The sequence below is a fragment of the Coregonus clupeaformis genome, chromosome 16 (genome assembly GCF_020615455.1).
Source record: "Coregonus clupeaformis isolate EN_2021a chromosome 16, ASM2061545v1, whole genome shotgun sequence".
NCBI classification, from domain to species: Eukaryota; Metazoa; Chordata; class Actinopteri; order Salmoniformes; family Salmonidae; genus Coregonus; species Coregonus clupeaformis.
Window position 1 is genome coordinate 29,067,357 of NC_059207.1, and position 20,074 is coordinate 29,087,430.

Consider the following 20,074-nt stretch of genomic DNA (forward strand, 5'->3'; position numbering starts at 1 on the left):
CCTGTATATAGCCTCTGTACTGGTACCCCCTGTATATAGACTCTGTACCGGTACCCCCTGTATATAGACTCTGTACCGGTACCCCCTGTATATAGACTCTGTACCGGTACCCCCTGTATATAGCCTCTGTACCGGTACCCCCTGTATATAGCCTCTGTACCCCCTGTATATAGCCTCTGTACCGGTATCCCCTGTATATAGACTCTGTACCGGTACCCCCTGTATATAGCCTCTGTACCGGTACCCCCTGTATATAGCCTCTGTACCCCCTGTATATAGCCTCTGTACCGGTATCCCCTGTATATAGACTCTGTACCCCCTGTATATAGCCTCTGTACCGGTATCCCCTGTATATAGACTCTGTACCCCCTGTATATAGCCTCTGTACCGGTACCCCCTGTATATAGACTCTGTACCGGTACCCCCTGTATATAGCCTCTGTACCGGTACCCCCTGTATATAGCCTCTGTACCGGTACCCCCTGTATATAGACTCTGTACCGGTACCCCCTGTATATAGACTCTGTACCGGTACCCCCTGTATATAGCCTCTGTACCGGTACCCCCTGTATATAGACTCTGTACCGGTACCCCCTGTATATAGCCTCTGTACCGGTACCCCCTGTATATAGACTCTGTACCGGTACCCCCTGTATATAGCCTCTGTACCGGTACCCCCTGTATATAGACTCTGTACCGGTACCCCCTGTATATAGACTCTGTACCGGTACCCCCTGTATATAGACTCTGTACCGGTACCCCCTGTATATAGCCTCTGTACCGGTACCCCCTGTATATAGCCTCTGTACCGTACCCCCTGTATATAGCCTCTGTACCGGTACCCCCTGTATATAGCCTCTGTACCGGTACCCCCTGTATATAGCCTCTGTACCGGTACCCCCTGTATATAGCCTCTGTACCGGTACCCCCTGTATATAGCCTCTGTACCGGTACCCCCTGTATATAGCCTCTGTACCGGTACCCCCTGTATATAGACTCTGTACCGGTACCCCCTGTATATAGCCTCTGTACCGGTACCCCTGTATATAGACTCTGTACCGGTACCCCTGTATATAGCCTCAGTACCGGTACCCCTTGTATATAGCCTCTGTACCGGTACCCCCTGTATATAGCCTCTGTACCGGTACCCCCTGTATATAGCCTCTGTGACGGTACCCCCTGTATATAGCCTCTGTACCGGTACCACCTGTATATAGCCTCAGTACCGGTACCCCCTGTATATAGCCTCTGTACCGGTACCCCCTGTATATAGACCTCTGTACCGGTACCCCTGTATATAGCCTCTGTACCGGTACCCCCTGTATATAGACTATGTACCGGTACCCCCTGTATATAGACTCTGTACCGGTACCCCCTGTATATAGCCTCTGTACCGGTACCCCCTGTATATAGACTCTGTACCGGTACCCCCTGTATATAGACTCTGTACCGGTACCCCCTGTATATAGCCTCTGTACCGGTACCCCCTGTATATAGACTCTATACCGGTACCCCCTGTATATAGACTCTGTACCGGTACCCCCTGTATATAGCCTCTGTACCGGTACCCCCTGTATATAGCCTCTGTACCGGTACCCCCTGTATATAGCCTCTGTACCGGTACCCCCCTGTATATAGCCTCTGTACCGGTACCCCCTGTATATAGCCTCAGTACCGGTACCACCTGTATATAGCCTCAGTACCGGTACCACCTGTATATAGCCTCAGTACCGGTACCACCTGTATATAGCCTCTGTACCGGTACCCCCTGTATATAGACTCTGTACAGGTACCCCCTGTATATAGCCTCTGTACTGGTACCCCCTGTATATAGCCGGTACCCCCTGTATATAGCCTCTGTACCGGTACCCCCTGTATATAGACTCTGTACCGGTACCCCCTGTATATAGCCTCTGTACCGGTACCCCCTGTATATAGTCTCTGTACCGGGACCACCCATACACAAAAATGTATGCACGCATGACTGTAAGTCGCTTTGGATAAAAGCGTCTGCTAAATGGCATATTATTATTATTATTATTATTTATATAGACTCTGTACCGGTACCCCCTGTATATAGCCTCTGTACCGGTACCCCCTGTATATAGCCTCTGTACCGGTACCCCCTGTATATAGCCTCTGTACCGGTACCCCCTGTATATAGCCTCTGTACCGGTACCCCCTGTATATAGCCTCAGTACCGATACCACCTGTATATAGCCTCAGTACCGGTACCACCTGTATATATCCTCTGTACCGGTACCCCCTGTACATAGACTCTGTACCGGTACCCCCTGTATATAGCCTCTGTACCGGTACCCCCTGTATATAGCCTCTGTACCGGTACCCCCTGTATATAGCCTCTGTACCCCCTGTATATAGCCTCTGTACCGGTACCCCCTGTATATAGCCTCTGTACCGGTACCCCCTGTATATAGCCTCTGTACCGGTACCCCCTGTATATAGCCGGTACCCCCTGTATATAGCCTCTGTACCGGTACCCCCTGTATATAGCCTCTGTACCGGTACCCCCTGTATATAGCCTCTGTACCGGTACCCCCTGTATATAGACTCTGTACCGGTACCCCCTGTATATAGCCTCTGTACCGGTACCCCCTGTATATAGCCTCTGTACCGGTACCCCCTGTATATAGCCTCTGTACCGGTACCACCTGTATATAGCCTCTGTACCGGTACCCCCTGTATATAGACTCTGTACCGGTACCCCCTGTATATAGCCTCTGTACCGGTACCCCCTGTTTATAGCCTCTGTACCGGTACCCCCTGTATATAGCCTCAGTACCGGTACCACCTGTATATAGCCTCAGTACCGGTACCACCTGTATATAGCCTCAGTACCGGTACCACCTGTATATAGCCTCTGTACCGGTACCCCCTGTATATAGACTCTGTACCGGTACCCCCTGTATATAGCCTCTGTACCGGTACCCCCTGTATATAGCCGGTACCCCCTGTATATAGCCTCTGTACCGGTACCCCCTGTATATAGACTCTGTACCGGTACCCCCTGTATATAGCCTCTGTACCGGTACCCCCTGTATATAGCCTCTGTACCGGTACCCCCTGTATATAGCCTCTGTACCGGTACCCCCTGTATATAGCCTCTGTACCGGTACCCCCTGTATATAGCCTCAGTACCGGTACCACCTGTATATAGCCTCAGTACCGGTACCACCTGTATATAGCCTCTGTACCGGTACCCCCTGTATATAGACTCTGTACCGGTACCCCCTGTATATAGCCTCTGTACCGGTACCCCCTGTATATAGCCTCTGTACCCCCTGTATATAGCCTCTGTACCGGTACCCCCTGTATATAGCCTCTGTACCGGTACCCCCTGTATATAGCCTCTGTACCGGTACCCCCTGTATATAGCCTCTGTACCGGTACCCCCTGTATATAGCCTCTGTACCGGTACCCCCTGTATATAGCCTCTGTACCGGTACCCCCTGTATATAGCCGGTACCCCCTGTATATAGCCGGTACCCCCTGTATATAGCCGGTACCCCCTGTATATAGCCGGTACCCCCTGTATATAGCCTCTGTACCAGTACCCCCTGTATATAGCCTCTGTACCCCCTGTATATAGCCTCTGTACCGGTACCCCCTGTATATAGCCTCTGTACCGGTACCCCTGTATATAGCCTCTGTACCGGTACCCCCTGTATATAGCCGGTACCCCCTGTATATAGCCTCTGTACCGGTACCCCTGTATATAGCCTCTGTACCGGTACCCCCTGTATATAGCCTCTGTACCGGTACCCCCTGTATATAGACTCTGTGCACTGGTACCCCCTGTATATAGCCTCTGTACCGGTACCCCCTGTATATAGCCTCTGTACCGGTACCCCCTGTATATAGCCGGTACCCCCTGTATATAGCCGGTACCCCCTGTATATAGCCGGTACCCCCTGTATATAGCCGGTACCCCCTGTATATAGCCTCTGTACCGGTACCCCCTGTATATAGCCTCTGTACCCCCTGTATATAGCCTCTGTACCGGTACCCCCTGTATATAGCCTCTGTACCGGTACCCCCTGTATATAGCCTCTGTACCGGTACCCCCTGTATATAGCCGGTACCCCTGTATATAGCCTCTGTACCGGTACCCCCTGTATATAGCCTCTGTACGGTACCCCCTGTATATAGCCTCTGTACCGGTACACCCTGTATATAGACTCTGTACCGGTACCCCCTGTATATAGCCTCTGTGCCGGTACCCCCTGTATATAGCCTCTGTACCCGGTACCCCCTGTATATAGCCGGTACCCCCTGTATATAGCCGGTACCCCCCTGTATATAGCCGGTACCCCTGTATATAGCCGGTACCCCCTGTATATAGCCGGTACCCCCTGTATATAGCCGGTACCCCCTGTATATAGCCGGTATCCCCTGTATATAGCCTCTGTACCGGTACCCCCTGTATATAGCCTCTGTACTGGTACCCCCTGTATATAGCCTCTGTACCGGTACCCCCTGTATATAGCCTCTGTGCCGGTACCCCCTGTATATAGCCTCTGTACCGGTACCCCCTGTATATAGCCGGTACCCCCTGTATATAGCCGGTACCCCCTGTATATAGCCGGTACCCCCTGTATATAGCCGGTACCCCCTGTATATAGCCTCTGTACCAGTACCCCCTGTATATAGCCTCTGTACCCCCTGTATATAGCCTCTGTACCGGTACCCCCTGTATATAGCCTCTGTACCGGTACCCCCTGTATATAGCCTCTGTACCGGTACCCCCTGTATATAGCCTCTGTACCGGTACCCCCTGTATATAGCCGGTACCCCCTGTATATAGCCTCTGTACCGGTACCCCCTGTATATAGCCTCTGTACCGGTACCCCCTGTATATAGCCTCTGTACCGGTACCCCCCTGTATATAGACCCTGTACCAGGACCCCCCGTCTATAGCCTCTGTACCGGTACCCCTGTATATAGCCTCTGTACCGGTACCCCCTGTATATAGCCGGTACCCCCTGTATATAGCCGGTACCCCCTGTATATAGCCGGTACCCCTGTATATAGCCGGTACCCCCTGTATATAGCCGGGTACCCCCTGTATATAGCCTCTGTACCGAGGTACCCCCTGTATATAGCCTCTGTACCCCCTGTATATAGCCTCTGTACCGGTACCCCCTGTATATAGCCTCTGTACCGGTACCCCCTGTATATAGCCTCTGTACCGGTACCCCCCTGTATATAGCCTCTGTACCGGTACCCCCTGTATATAGACTCTGTACCGGTACCCCCTGTATATAGCCTCTGTACCGGTACCCCCTGTATATAGCCTCTGTACCGGTACCCCCTGTATATAGCCTCTGTACCAGTACCCCCTGTATATAGCCGGTACCCCCTGTATATAGCCGGTACCCCCTGTATATAGCCGGTACCCCCTGTATATAGCCGGTACCCCCTGTATATAGCCGGTACCCCCTGTATATAGCCGGTACCCCGTGTATATAGCCGGTACCCCCTGTATATAGCCGGTATCCCCTGTATATAGCCTCTGTACCGGTACCCCCTGTATATAGCCTCTGTACTGGTACCCCCTGTATATAGCCTCTGTACCGGTACCCCCTGTATATAGCCTCTGTACCGGTACCCCCTGTATATAGCCTCTGTACCGGTACCCCCTGTATATAGCCTCTGTACCGGTACCCCCTGTATATAGCCTCTGTACTGGTACCCCCTGTATATAGCCTCTGTACCGGTACCCCCTGTATATAGCCTCTGTACCGGGTACCCCCTGTATATAGCCTCTGTACCGTGTACCCCTGTATATAGCCTCTGTACTGGTACCCCTGTATATAGCCTCTGTACCGGTACCCCCTGTATATAGCCTCTGTACCGGTACCCCTGTATATAGCCTCTGTACCGGTACCCCCTGTATATAGCCTCTGTACCGGTACCCCCTGTATATAGCCTCTGTACTGGTACCCCCTGTATATAGCCTCTGTACCGGTACCCCCTGTATATAGCCTCCCTACTGTTATTTTACTTGTATTTGTTATTTTTTACTTAACTATTTTTTACTTAACACATTTTTTATTTTCTTAAAAACTGCATTGTTGGTTAAGGGCTTGTAAGTAAGCATTTCACTGTAAGGTCTACACCTGTTGTATTCGGCGCATGTGGCAAATACAATTTGATTTGGTTTTGATTTGATTTGATTTGTGATTTGATTGCCGTTACCGCAGTTCCACCTCTCATAGTGTAAACATTCTACAAGTCAAGTTCAGTGCGATAATCTGCGGTGGTTTGAATCCCGGCCAAAGTTGAAAGTTCATGGGTTGACCTATTGTTAATGTTCTGTATTGTTGTCATGTCTGACAAGTGTACTAAGCTAAGGGGAAACCCACGCCTTCTTTCCTCTCCAGGTGTGTTTGTCCTCCAGGGGTTTCTAGCGTATCTCTGAGATGTAGAGAATGTCAGCGTGTGAGGAGACAGAACATGTGGAATGTAGGGAGGGTTCTGGGTTCTGCTTCCAATAGTTACCTGCTGCCAGGTGTGTGTGTGTGTGTGTGTGTGTGTGTGTGTGTGTGTGTGTGTGTGTGTGTGTGTGTGTGTGTGTGTGTAGTGTGTGCTTCCCTCAAGGACAGACATTGGTTCCAGCAGACATCCCTGATGTGTTCAATCCAATTAGGATATTGGAAAACATTGAAATAACACGACAAGGGAAAGGTTATTCTGTGTGACGGGGAGGGTTGGTGCCCCGACAGCGTCCAAGCCACAACCACTGACACTGGACTTTGACCACAGAGTCTTTCTTTAGCTAAAACCCTGTCCCAACCCATCGACTGGCCTCTCACATCAACTCACATCAACGTTGTGGATCTTCAACACCAGACAAAGACATTTCCTCACCCTTCCAACCTTATCCTGATAGCTCCAGGCCCCTCTAACCAACATGGCGGTTTTACACTATTACAATAAGAAATGGGTTCACCTTAAATCTGTAGGTCTTGGCAACAGCCTCTTCTTGCCGTTGAAGTATGGATCAAATCCCTCTGTCTTCAGTCTGTGGGAGTAGTCGATATATCCAGAGATCTCCTGTCCAAGAGCGTTACGGTCCCTTATGAAAATAATAGACTGGAGGAAAGAGAGGAGGAAACAGTGTGTAAATGATCAGGAGAGAAAGAGAGGAGTGATATGATATCAATAATTAATTATGGGGAGATAGAGGGGTATAGGTTAATGTTCCTCTACTCCCACTATGGCACATGTTGCTCTATGACTCAAACCAGAGTCTATATAACTACAACTGGTGTGAGTGTGTGTGTGTGTGTGTGTGTGTGTGTGTGTTTGTAGGCCATGGGTGAGTGTGTTTGCTGGTGTGAGCCTGTGTGTGAGGGGTCGCGTGAGTTGGGCTGCCGACATAATCATCTACGCAGACGGTGTGTGGGACACAGGTCGAAAGAGATGTGATTTTACCTCTGGTCTATGATGAGTAACTGGCTTTGATTAGCTTTTCAGTTCTCCTCCAGGACACGTACAGTAGTAACAGTAAAGGGATTCAACCAATCAGCACCATTAGGAGTTGTTTGAAGTCTAAAAGTAAAGGGCATTTCCATGGTAACGGAATTGCACTGAGACGCAGACTATTCACTTAAAATGTATGCCAAAAAAACATTCATTTAAAAGTTTAAAAACCATACAACTCTATGCACAAGGACTACTTTTAAATGAACAAGGACTACTTTTTAAATGAACATTTTACAAAAACAGATTTACTGAAAGAACTGTTCAGATGCAAAGTTTGGTAACAGAATCTTTGTAAAATCTCCCTCAGTTTTCTATGTGACCACGTTTTCCAAAAACTCTTAAATATCTGCTCCGAATTAAGATTCAAAGATGTCTGCAGAAAGAATGGGGTGTCGGCTATGACAAAATCTATTTTGGATATTGAACTACAGTAAGTGAAGTGAATTTACGGTAACAGAATTGCAGTAACAGAATTTCATCATGGGTCCCTGATCTGTACAACACAGAAATGCATAATGAAGATTTAAAAGTCGTGCTCTTCATGGGGATGTATCCTGAACAGGTACACAAAGGTAGAAATATACAATATCCTCATTTGCATATTTGGGTATTATTCTACACACTGGCTATTATTTTAATGAGCTCCGCCCCCAAACAAGACCAAATTTGGTTGGTCCGGACCAAATCTGAACCAATCATAGACGTCTATGTTTAACAAGTTTGGACATCAAAGTACAGCACAGCAAAGTACAAGAATCGGGTTCAGTACAGCATAGATAAGTAGAGTTCAGTACAGTAAAGTAGATTATAGTTCAGTACAGTACATGGGTGGTCCTGTGTAGCTCAAATGGGTGGTCCTCTGTAGCTCAGCTGGTAGAGCACGGCGCTTGTAACGCCAGGGTAGTGGGTTCGATCCCAGGGACCACCCATACGTAAAAATGTATGAGCACATGACTGTATGTTGCTTTGGATAAAAGCGTCTGCTAAATGGCATATTTTAATTATTATTACAGTAGAGCTCAGTACAGTAAAGTAGATTATAGTTTAGTTCAGTACAGTTCAGTACAGTAAAGTAGATTATAGTTTAGTTCAGTACAGTTCAGTACAGTAAAGTAGATTATAGTTTAGTTCAGTACAGTTCAGTACAGTAAAGTAGATTATAGTTTAGTTCAGTACAGTAGAGTTCCGTTTCAGTAAAGTACAGTGCATTAGGAAAGTATTCAGACCCCTTGACTTTTTCCACATTTTGTTACGTTACAGCCTTATTCTAAAATGTATTAAATACATTTGTTTTCCTCAATCTACACACAATACCCCATAATGACAAAGCGAAAACAGGTTTTTAGAAATGTTTGCCAATTTATTACAAATAAAACAGTAATACCTTATTTACATAAGTATTCAGACGCTTTGCTATGAGACTCGACATTGAGCTCAGGTGCATCCTGTTTCCATTGATCATCCTTGAGATGTTTCTACACGTTAATTGGAGTCCACCTGTGGTAAATTCAATTGATTGGACATGATTTGGAAAGGCACACACCTGTCTATATAAGGTCCCACAGTTGACAGTGCATGTCAGAGCAAAAACCAAATTCCAAATTCTTAGGATGGAAAATGGTTGAAAATGTACATGAGTGTGCAAAGCTGTCAGCAAGGCAAAGGGTGGCTATATTTTAATTTGTTTAACACTTTTTTGGTTACTACATGATTCCATATGTGTTATTTCATAGTTTTGATGTCTTCACTATTATTCTACAATGTAGAAAATAGTAAAAATAAAGAAAAACCCTGGAATGAGTAGGTGTGTCCAAACTTTTGACTGGTACTGTATCTATGCCTTAATTTCTAAAACAAAATGTCCTCTTAACTTTCATTTCACCCAATTTGACATGCTCCTATGAACTTCACATGGTGGTGCATCATGGGTCCTTTCACATGGAAACGACCTAAACTTAAACCACGTGTATGGTGGTGCATCATGGGTCCTTCTGTCTGTGTAGAACCTAAACAATGTAAACTCGATAAGAGATGATAAACTGACTCAGACTGGGAACATGAAAGGCTTGTGGTTGTCCATATACCTCCAGGTGACAGGAACATGAAAGGCTTGTGGTTGTCCATATACCTCCAGGTGACAGGAACATGAAAGGCTTGTGGTTGTCCATATACCTCCAGGTATATGATCTTCTCCAGTCAATCAGTTGTTAACAGGTTGTTTTGTCTGCTTCCACCAGGATAAAAGGCTGCTAAATAAAACATGAAGAAGCTTTGGTGTCATCTGGCTCTTCTGTCTTCTGGGTACTCTTCTGTGTATGTGTGTGTGTGTGTGTGTGTGTGTGTGTGTGTGTGTGTGTGTGTGTGTGTGTGTGTGTGTGTGTGTGTGTGTGTGTGTGTGTGTGTATGCTAGCATCTGTGTAAGAGTATCCAGGCTGAATAGCTCAGCGGCTGATATCACATTTGTATGACTTTCAGGACTGACTGGGGCCATCTGTAGATCCCCTTACTATAGACACACAGTGTGAGAGGAGAGGAGAGGATGATGACAAGCATACCCATAACATGATGCAGCCACCACCATGCTTGAAAATATGGAGAGTGTTATTCAGTGATGTGTTGTGTTGGATTTGCCCCAAACATAATGCTTTGAATTCAGGACATTAAGTTAATTGCTTTGTCACATTTTTTGCAGTTTTACTTTAGTTCCTTGTTGCAAACAGGATGCATGTTTTGGAATATTTTTACTCTGTACAGGCTTCCTTCTTTTCACTCTGTCATTTAGGTTATTATTGTGGAGTAACTACAATGTTGTTGATCCATCCTCAGTTTCTTCCTATTACAGCCATTAAACTCTGTAACTGTTTGAATCCCTAAGCAGTTTCCTTCCTCTCTGGCAACTGAGTTAGGAAAGATGCCTGTATCTTTGTAGTGTCTGGGTGTATTGATACACCATCCAAAGTGTAATTAATAACTTCACCATGGTAAAAGGGATATTAAATTTGTGCTTCTTTTATTTTTACCCACCTACCAAAAGGTGGCCTTTGCGAGGAATTGGAAAACCTCCCCTCCCTCCCTCCCTCCCTCCCTCCCTCCCTCCCTCCCTCCCTCCCTCCCTCCCTCCCTCCCTCCCTCCCTCCCTCCCTTTCTATCTATCTATCTATCTATCTATCTATCTATCTATCTATCTATCTATCTATCTATCTATCTATCTATCTATCTATCTATCTATCTATCTATCTATCTATCTATCTATCTATCTATCTATCTATCTATCTATCTATCTATCTATCTATCTATCTATCTATCTATCTATCTATCTATCTATCTATCTATCTATCTATTGGGACAGTGAAGCATTTGTCTTCTTTTGGCTCTGTACTCCAGCACTTTGGATTTGATGTTAAAGTGCAGACTATCAGGTTTAATTTGAGGTATTTTCATCCATATCGGGTGAACAGTTTAGAAGTTACAGCACTTTTTGTAAATAAGAATATAATGTTTCTAAACACTTCTACATTCATGTGGATGCTACCATGGTTACGGAAAATCCTGAATGAATTGTGAATAATGATGAATGACAAAGTTAGACGCACAAATATCATACCCCCCAGAAATGCTAACCTCCCCTGTTCTTGTAATGGTGAGAGGTTAGCATGTCTTAGGGTATGATATTTGTAATGGTGAGCTGTTAGCATGTCTTGGGGTATGCTATTTGTAATGGTGAGAGGTTAGCATGTCTTGGGGTAGGATTTTTAAAATGCTGAGAGGTTAGCATGTCTTGGGGTATGATATTAGTAATGGTGAGAGGTTAGCATGTCTTGGGGGATGATATTAGTAATGGTGAGAAGTTAGCATGTCTTGGGGGATGATATTTGTAATGGTGAGAGGTTAGCATGTCTTGGGGTATGATATTAGTAATGGTGAGAGGTTAGCATGTCTTGGGGTATGATATTTGTAATGCTGAGAGGTTAGCATGTCTTGGGGGATGATATTTGTAATGCTGAGAGGTTAGCATGTCTTGGGGGATGATATTTGTAATGGTGAGAGGTTAGCATGTCTTGGGGGATGATATTTGTAATGCTGAGAGGTTAGCATGTCTTGGGGGATGATATTAGTAATGGTGAGAAGTTAGCATGTCTTGGGGGATGATATTTGTAATGGTGAGAGGTTTGCATGTCTTGGGGGATGATATTAGTAATGGTGAGAGGTTAGCATGTCTTGGGGTATGATATTAGTAATGGTGAGAGGTTAGCATGTCTTGGGGGATGATATTTGTAATGGTGAGTTGTTAGCATGTCTTGGGGTATGATATTAGTAATGGTGAGAGGTTAGCATGTCTTGGTGTATGATATTAGTAATGGTGAGAGGTTAGCATGTCTTGGGATATGATTTTTGTAATGGTGAGAGGTTAGCATGTCTTGGGGGATGATATTTGTAATGGTGAGCTGTTAGCATGTCTTGGGGTATGCTATTTGTAATGGTGAGAGGTTAGCATGTCTTGGGGTAGGATTTTTAAAATGCTGAGAGGTTAGCATGTCTTGGGGGATGATATTAGTAATGGTGAGAGGTTAGCATGTCTTGGGGTATGATATTAGTAATGGTGAGAGGTTAGCATGTCTTGGGGTATGATATTAGTAATGGTGAGTTGTTAGCATGTCTTGGGGGATGATATTTGTAATGGTGAGAGGTTAGCATGTCTTGGGGGATGATATTAGTAATGGTGAGAGGTTAGCATGTCTTGGGGTATGATATTTGTAATGGTGAGAGGTTAGCATGCCTTGGGGGATGATATTAGTAATGGTGAGAGGTTAGCATGTCTTGGGGGATGATATTAGTAATGGTGAGAAGTTAGCATGTCTTGGGGGATGATATTAGTAATGGTGAGAGGTTAGCATGTCTTGGGGGATGATATTAGTAATGGTGAGAGGTTAGCATGTCTTGGGGGATGATATTAGTAATGGTGAGAGGTTAGCATGTCTTGGGGGATGATATTAGTAATGGTTAGCATGTCTTGGGGGATGATATTAGTAATGGTGAGAGGTTAGCATGTCTTGGGGGATGATATTAGTAATGGTGAGAAGTTAGCATGTCTTGGGGGATGATATTAGTAATGGTGAGAGGTTAGCATGTCTTGGGGGATGATATTTGTAATGCTGAGAGGTTAGCATGTCTTGGGGTATGATATTAGTAATGGTGAGAGGTTAGCATGTCTTGGGGGATGATATTAGTAATGGTGAGAGGTTAGCATGTCTTGGGGGATGATATTAGTAATGGTGAGAGGTTAGCATGTCTTGGGGGATGATATTAGTAATGGTGAGAGGTTAGCATGTCTTGGGGGATGATATTAGTAATGGTGAGAAGTTAGCATGTCTTGGGGGATGATATTAGTAATGGTGAGAGGTTAGCATGTCTTGGGGGATGATATTAGTAATGGTGAGAGGTTAGCATGTCTTGGGGGATGATATTAGTAATGGTGAGAGGTTAGCATGTCTTGGGGGATGATATTAGTAATGGTGAGAGGTTAGCATGTCTTGGGGGATGATATTAGTAATGGTGAGAAGTTAGCATGTCTTGGGGATGATATTAGTAATGGTGAGAGGTTAGCATGTCTTGGGGGATGATATTAGTAATGGTGAGAGGTTAGCATGTCTTGGGGGATGATATTAGTAATGGTGAGAGGTTAGCATGTCTTGGGGATGATATTAGTAATGGTGAGAGGTTAGCATGTCTTGGGGGATGATATTAGTAATGGTGAGAGGTTAGCATGTCTTGGGGATGATATTAGTAATGGTGAGAGGTTAGCATGTCTTGGGGGATGATATTAGTAATGGTGAGAGGTTAGCATGTCTTGGGGGATGATATTAGTAATGGTGAGAGGTTAGCATGTCTTGGGGGATGATATTAGTAATGGTGAGAGGTTAGCATGTCTTGGGGGATGATATTTGTAATGGTGAGAGGTTAGCATGTCTTGGGGGATGATATTAGTAATGGTGAGAAGTTAGCATGTCTTGGGGGATGATATTAGTAATGGTGAGAGGTTAGCATGTCTTGGGGGATGATATTTGTAATGCTGAGAGGTTAGCATGTCTTGGGGTATGATATTAGTAATGGTGAGAGGTTAGCATGTCTTGGGGGATGATATTAGTAATGGTGAGAGGTTAGCATGTCTTGGGGTATGATATTAGTAATGGTGAGAGGTTAGCATGTCTTGGGATATGATATTAGTAATGGTGAGAGGTTAGCATGTCTTGGGGTATGATATTAGTAATGGTGAGAGGTTAGCATGTCTTGGGGGATGATATTAGTAATGGTGAGAGGTTAGCATGTCTTGGGGGATGATATTAGTAATGGTGAGAGGTTAGCATGTCTTGGGGGATGATATTAGTAATGGTGAGAGGTTAGCATGTCTTGGGGGATGATATTAGTAATGGTGAGAAGTTAGCATGTCTTGGGGGATGATATTAGTAATGGTGAGAGGTTAGCATGTCTTGGGGTATGATATTAGTAATGGTGAGAGGTTAGCATGTCTTGGGGGATGATATTAGTAATGGTGAGAGGTTAGCATGTCTTGGGGGATGATATTAGTAATGGTGAGAGGTTAGCATGTCTTGGGGGATGATATTAGTAATGGTGAGAGGTTAGCATGTCTTGGGGGATGATATTAGTAATGGTGAGAAGTTAGCATGTCTTGGGGGATGATATTAGTAATGGTGAGAGGTTAGCATGTCTTGGGGGATGATATTAGTAATGGTGAGAGGTTAGCATGTCTTGGGGGATGATATTAGTAATGGTGAGAGGTTAGCATGTCTTGGGGGATGATATTAGTAATGGTGAGAGGTTAGCATGTCTTGGGGATGATATTAGTAATGGTGAGAAGTTAGCATGTCTTGGGGGATGATATTAGTAATGGTGAGAGGTTAGCATGTCTTGGGGGATGATATTAGTAATGGTGAGAGGTTAGCATGTCTTGGGGGATGATATTAGTAATGGTGAGAGGTTAGCATGTCTTGGGGGATGATATTAGTAATGGTGAGAGGTTAGCATGTCTTGGGGGATGATATTAGTAATGGTGAGAGGTTAGCATGTCTTGGGGGATGATATTAGTAATGGTGAGAGGTTAGCATGTCTTGGGGGATGATATTAGTAATGGTGAGAGGTTAGCATGTCTTGGGGGATGATATTAGTAATGGTGAGAGGTTAGCATGTCTTGGGGGATGATATTAGTAATGGTGAGAGGTTAGCATGTCTTGGGGGATGATATTGTAATGGTGAGAGGTTAGCATGTCTTGGGGGATGATATTAGTAATGGTGAGAGGTTAGCATGTCTTGGGGATGATATTAGTAATGGTGAGAGGTTAGCATGTCTTGGGGGATGATATTAGTAATGGTGAGAGGTTAGCATGTCTTGGGGGATGATATTAGTAATGGTGAGAGGTTAGCATGTCTTGGGAGATGATATTAGTAATGGTGAGAGGTTAGCATGTCTTGGGGGATGATATTAGTAATGGTGAGAGGTTAGCATGTCTTGGGGGATGATATTAGTAATGGTGAGAGGTTAGCATGTCTTGGGGGATGATATTAGTAATGGTGAGAGGTTAGCATGTCTTGGGGGATGATATTTGTAATGGTGAGAGGTTAGCATGTCTTGGGGGATGATATTAGTAATGGTGAGAGGTTAGCATGTCTTGGGGGATGATATTAGTAATGGTGAGAGGTTAGCATGTCTTGGGGGATGATATTAGTAATGGTGAGAGGTTAGCATGTCTTGGGGGATGATATTTGTAATGGTGAGAGGTTAGCATGTCTTGGGGGATGATATTAGTAATGGTTAGCATGTCTTGGGGGATGATATTAGTAATGGTGAGAGGTTAGCATGTCTTGGGGGATGATATTAGTAATGGTGAGAGGTTAGCATGTCTTGGGGGATGATATTAGTAATGGTGAGAGGTTAGCATGTCTTGGGGGATGATATTAGTAATGGTGAGAGGTTAGCATGTCTTGGGGGATGATATTAGTAATGGTGAGAGGTTAGCATGTCTTGGGGGATGATATTAGTAATGGTGAGAGGTTAGCATGTCTTGGGGGATGATATTAGTAATGGTGAGAGGTTAGCATGTCTTGGGGATGATATTAGTAATGGTGAGAGGTTAGCATGTCTTGGGGATGATATTAGTAATGGTGAGAGGTTAGCATGTCTTGGGGGATGATATTAGTAATGGTGAGAGGTTAGCATGTCTTGGGGGATGATATTAGTAATGGTGAGAGGTTAGCATGTCTTGGGGGATGATATTAGTAATGGTGAGAGGTTAGCATGTCTTGGGGGATGATATTAGTAATGGTGAGAGGTTAGCATGTCTTGGGGTATGATATTAGTAATGGTGAGAGGTTAGCATGCCTTGGGGGATGATATTAGTAATGGTGAGAGGTTAGCATGTCTCGGGGTATGATATTAGTAATGGTGAGAGGTTAGCATGTCTTGGGGGATGATATTAGTAATGGTGAGAGGTTAGCATGTCTTGGGGGGATGATATTAGTAATGGTGAGAGGTTAGCATGTCTTGGGGGATGATATTAGTAATGGTGAGAGGTTAGCATGTCTTGGGGGATGATATTAGTAATGGTGAGAGGTTAGCATGTCTTGGGGGGATGATATTAGTAATGGTGAGAGGTTAGCATGTCTTGGCGGATGATATTAGTAATGGTGAGAGGTTAGCATGTCTTGGGGGATGATATTAGTAATGGTGAGAGGTTAGCATGTCTTGGGGGATGATATTAGTAATGGTGAGAGGTTAGCATGTCTTGGGGATGATATTAGTAATGGTGAGAGGTTAGCATGTCTTGGGGGATGATATTAGTAATGGTGAGAGGTTAGCATGTCTTGGGGATGATATTAGTAATGGTGAGAGGTTAGCATGTCTTGGGGGATGATATTAGTAATGGTGAGAGGTTAGCATGTCTTGGGGGATGATATTAGTAATGGTGAGAAGTTAGCATGTCTTGGGGGATGATATTAGTAATGGTGAGAAGTTAGCATGTCTTGGGGGATGATATTAGTAATGGTGAGAGGTTAGCATGTCTTGGGGGATGATATTAGTAATGGTGAGAGGTTAGCATGTCTTGGGGGATGATATTAGTAATGGTGAGAGGTTAGCATGTCTTGGGGGATGATATTAGTAATGGTGAGAGGTTAGCATGTCTTGGGGGATGATATTAGTAATGGTGAGAGGTTAGCATGTCTTGGGGGATGATATTAGTAATGGTGAGAGGTTAGCATGTCTTGGGGTATGATATTAGTAATGGTGAGAGGTTTAGCATGTCTTGGGGGATGATATTAGTAATGGTGAGAGGTTAGCATGTCTTGGGGGATGATATTAGTAATGGTGAGAGGTTAGCATGTCTTGGGGGATGATATTAGTAATGGTGAGAGGTTAGCATGTCTTGGGGGATGATATTAGTAATGGTGAGAGGTTAGCATGTCTTGGGGGGATGATATTAGTAATGGTGAGAGGTTAGCATGTCTTGGGGGATGATATTAGTAATGGTGAGAGGTTAGCATGTCTTGGGGGATGATATTAGTAATGGTGAGAGGTTAGCATGTCTTGGGGGATGATATTAGTAATGGTGAGAGGTTAGCATGTCTTGGGGGATGATATTAGTAATGGTGAGAGGTTAGCATGTCTTGGGGGATGATATTAGTAATGGTGAGAGGTTAGCATGTCTTGGGGATGATATTAGTAATGGTGAGAGGTTAGCATGTCTTGGGGGATGATATTAGTAATGGTGAGAGGTTAGCATGTCTTGGGGGATGATATTAGTAATGGTGAGAGGTTAGCATGTCTTGGGGATGATATTAGTAATGGTGAGAAGTTAGCATGTCTTGGGGGATGATATTAGTAATGGTGAGAGGTTAGCATGTCTTGGGGGATGATATTAGTAATGGTGAGAGGTTAGCATGTCTTGGGGGATGATATTAGTAATGGTGAGAGGTTAGCATGTCTTGGGGGATGATATTAGTAATGGTGAGAGGTTAGCATGTCTTGGGGGATGATATTAGTAATGGTGAGAGGTTAGCATGTCTTGGGGATGATATTAGTAATGGTGAGAGGTTAGCATGTCTTGGGGGATGATATTAGTAATGGTGAGAGGTTAGCATGTCTTGGGGGATGATATTAGTAATGGTGAGAGGTTAGCATGTCTTGGGGGATGATATTAGTAATGGTGAGAGGTTAGCATGTCTTGGGGGATGATATTAGTAATGGTGAGAGGTTAGCATGTCTTGGGGGATGATATTAGTAATGGTGAGAGGTTAGCATGTCTTGGGGGATGATATTAGTAATGGTGAGAGGTTAGCATGTCTTGGGGGATGATATTAGTAATGGTGAGAGGTTAGCATGTCTTGGGGGATGATATTAGTAATGGTGAGAGGTTAGCATGTCTTGGGGGATGATATTAGTAATGGTGAGAGGTTAGCATGTCTTGGGGGATGATATTAGTAATGGTGAGAGGTTAGCATGTCTTGGGGGATGATATTAGTAATGGTGAGAGGTTAGCATGTCTTGGGGGATGATATTAGTAATGGTGAGAGGTTAGCATGTCTTGGGGGATGATATTAGTAATGGTGAGAGGTTAGCATGTCTTGGGGGATGATATTAGTAATGGTGAGAGGTTAGCATGTCTTGGGGGATGATATTAGTAATGGTGAGAGGTTAGCATGTCTTGGGGGATGATATTAGTAATGGTGAGAGGTTAGCATGTCTTGGGGGATGATATTAGTAATGGTGAGAGGTTAGCATGTCTTGGGGGATGATATTAGTAATGGTGAGAGGTTAGCATGTCTTGGGGGATGATATTAGTAATGGTGAGAGGTTAGCATGTCTTGGGGGATGATATTAGTAATGGTGAGAGGTTAGCATGTCTTGGGGGATGATATTAGTAATGGTGAGAGGTTAGCATGTCTTGGGGGATGATATTAGTAATGGTGAGAGGTTAGCATGTCTTGGGGGGATGATATTAGTAATGGTGAGAGGTTAGCATGTCTTGGGGGATGATATTAGTAATGGTGAGAGGTTAGCATGTCTTGGGGATGATATTAGTAATGGTGAGAGGTTAGCATGTCTTGGGGGATGATATTAGTAATGGTGAGAGGTTAGCATGTCTTGGGGATGATATTAGTAATGGTGAGAGGTTAGCATGTCTTGGGGGATGATATTAGTAATGGTGAGAGGTTAGCATGTCTTGGGGGGATGATATTAGTAATGGTGAGAGGTTAGCATGTCTTGGGGGATGATATTAGTAATGGTGAGAGGTTAGCATGTCTTGGGGGATGATATTAGTAATGGTGAGAGGTTAGCATGTCTTGGGGGATGATATTAGTAATGGTGAGAGGTTAGCATGTCTTGGGGGATGATATTAGTAATGGTGAGAGGTTAGCATGTCTTGGGGGATGATATTAGTAATGGTGAGAGGTTAGCATGTCTTGGGGGATGATATTAGTAATGGTGAGAGGTTAGCATGTCTTGGGGATGATATTAGTAATGGTGAGAGGTTAGCATGTCTTGGGGGATGATATTAGTAATGGTGAGAGGTTAGCATGTCTTGGGGGATGATATTAGTAATGGTGAGAGGTTAGCATGTCTTGGGGGATGATATTAGTAATGGTGAGAGGTTAGCATGTCTTGGGGGATGATATTAGTAATGGTGAGAGGTTAGCATGTCTTGGGGGATGATATTAGTAATGGTGAGAGGTTAGCATGTCTTGGGGATGATATTAGTAATGGTGAGAGGTTAGCATGTCTTGGGGATGATATTAGTAATGGTGAGAGGTTAGCATGTCTTGGGGGATGATATTAGTAATGGTGAGAGGTTAGCATGTCTTGGGGGATGATATTAGTAATGGTGAGAGGTTAGCATGTCTTGGGGATGATATTAGTAATGGTGAGAGGTTAGCATGTCTTGGGGGATGATATTAGTAATGGTGAGAGGTTAGCATGTCTTGGGGGATGATATTAGTAATGGTGAGAGGTTAGCATGTCTTGGGGATGATATTAGTAATGGTGAGAGGTTAGCATGTCTTGGGGGATGATATTAGTAATGGTGAGAGGTTAGCATGTCTTGGGGGATGATATTAGTAATGGTGAGAGGTTAGCATGTCTTGGGGGATGATATTAGTAATGGTGAGAGGTTAGCATGTCTTGGGGGATGATATTAGTAATGGTGAGAGGTTAGCATGTCTTGGGGGATGATATTAGTAATGGTGAGAGGTTAGCATGTCTTGGGGGATGATATTAGTAATGGTGAGAGGTTAGCATGTCTTGGGGGATGATATTAGTAATGGTGAGAGGTTAGCATGTCTTGGGGGATGATATTAGTAATGGTGAGAGGTTAGCATGTCTTGGGGGATGATATTAGTAATGGTGAGAGGTTAGCATGTCTTGGGGGATGATATTAGTAATGGTGAGAGGTTAGCATGTCTTGGGGTATGATATTAGTAATGGTGAGAGGTTAGCATGTCTTGGGGGATGATATTAGTAATGGTGAGAGGTTAGCATGTCTTGGGGGATGATATTA

General features: G+C 44.5%; 1 protein-coding gene across 1 annotated transcript in view; it reads right to left on the bottom strand.

Moving 5' to 3' along the window:
• cfap299 (cilia and flagella associated protein 299) overlaps positions 1-20,074 on the bottom strand; it is a 375,917-nt gene that overhangs the window by 37,896 nt on the left and 317,947 nt on the right. Inside the window, exon 4 of the mRNA XM_045225655.1 lies at positions 6,973-7,115. Coding sequence (XP_045081590.1) covers positions 6,973-7,115 — 143 coding nt within the window. The remainder of the gene's footprint in view (positions 1-6,972; positions 7,116-20,074) is intronic.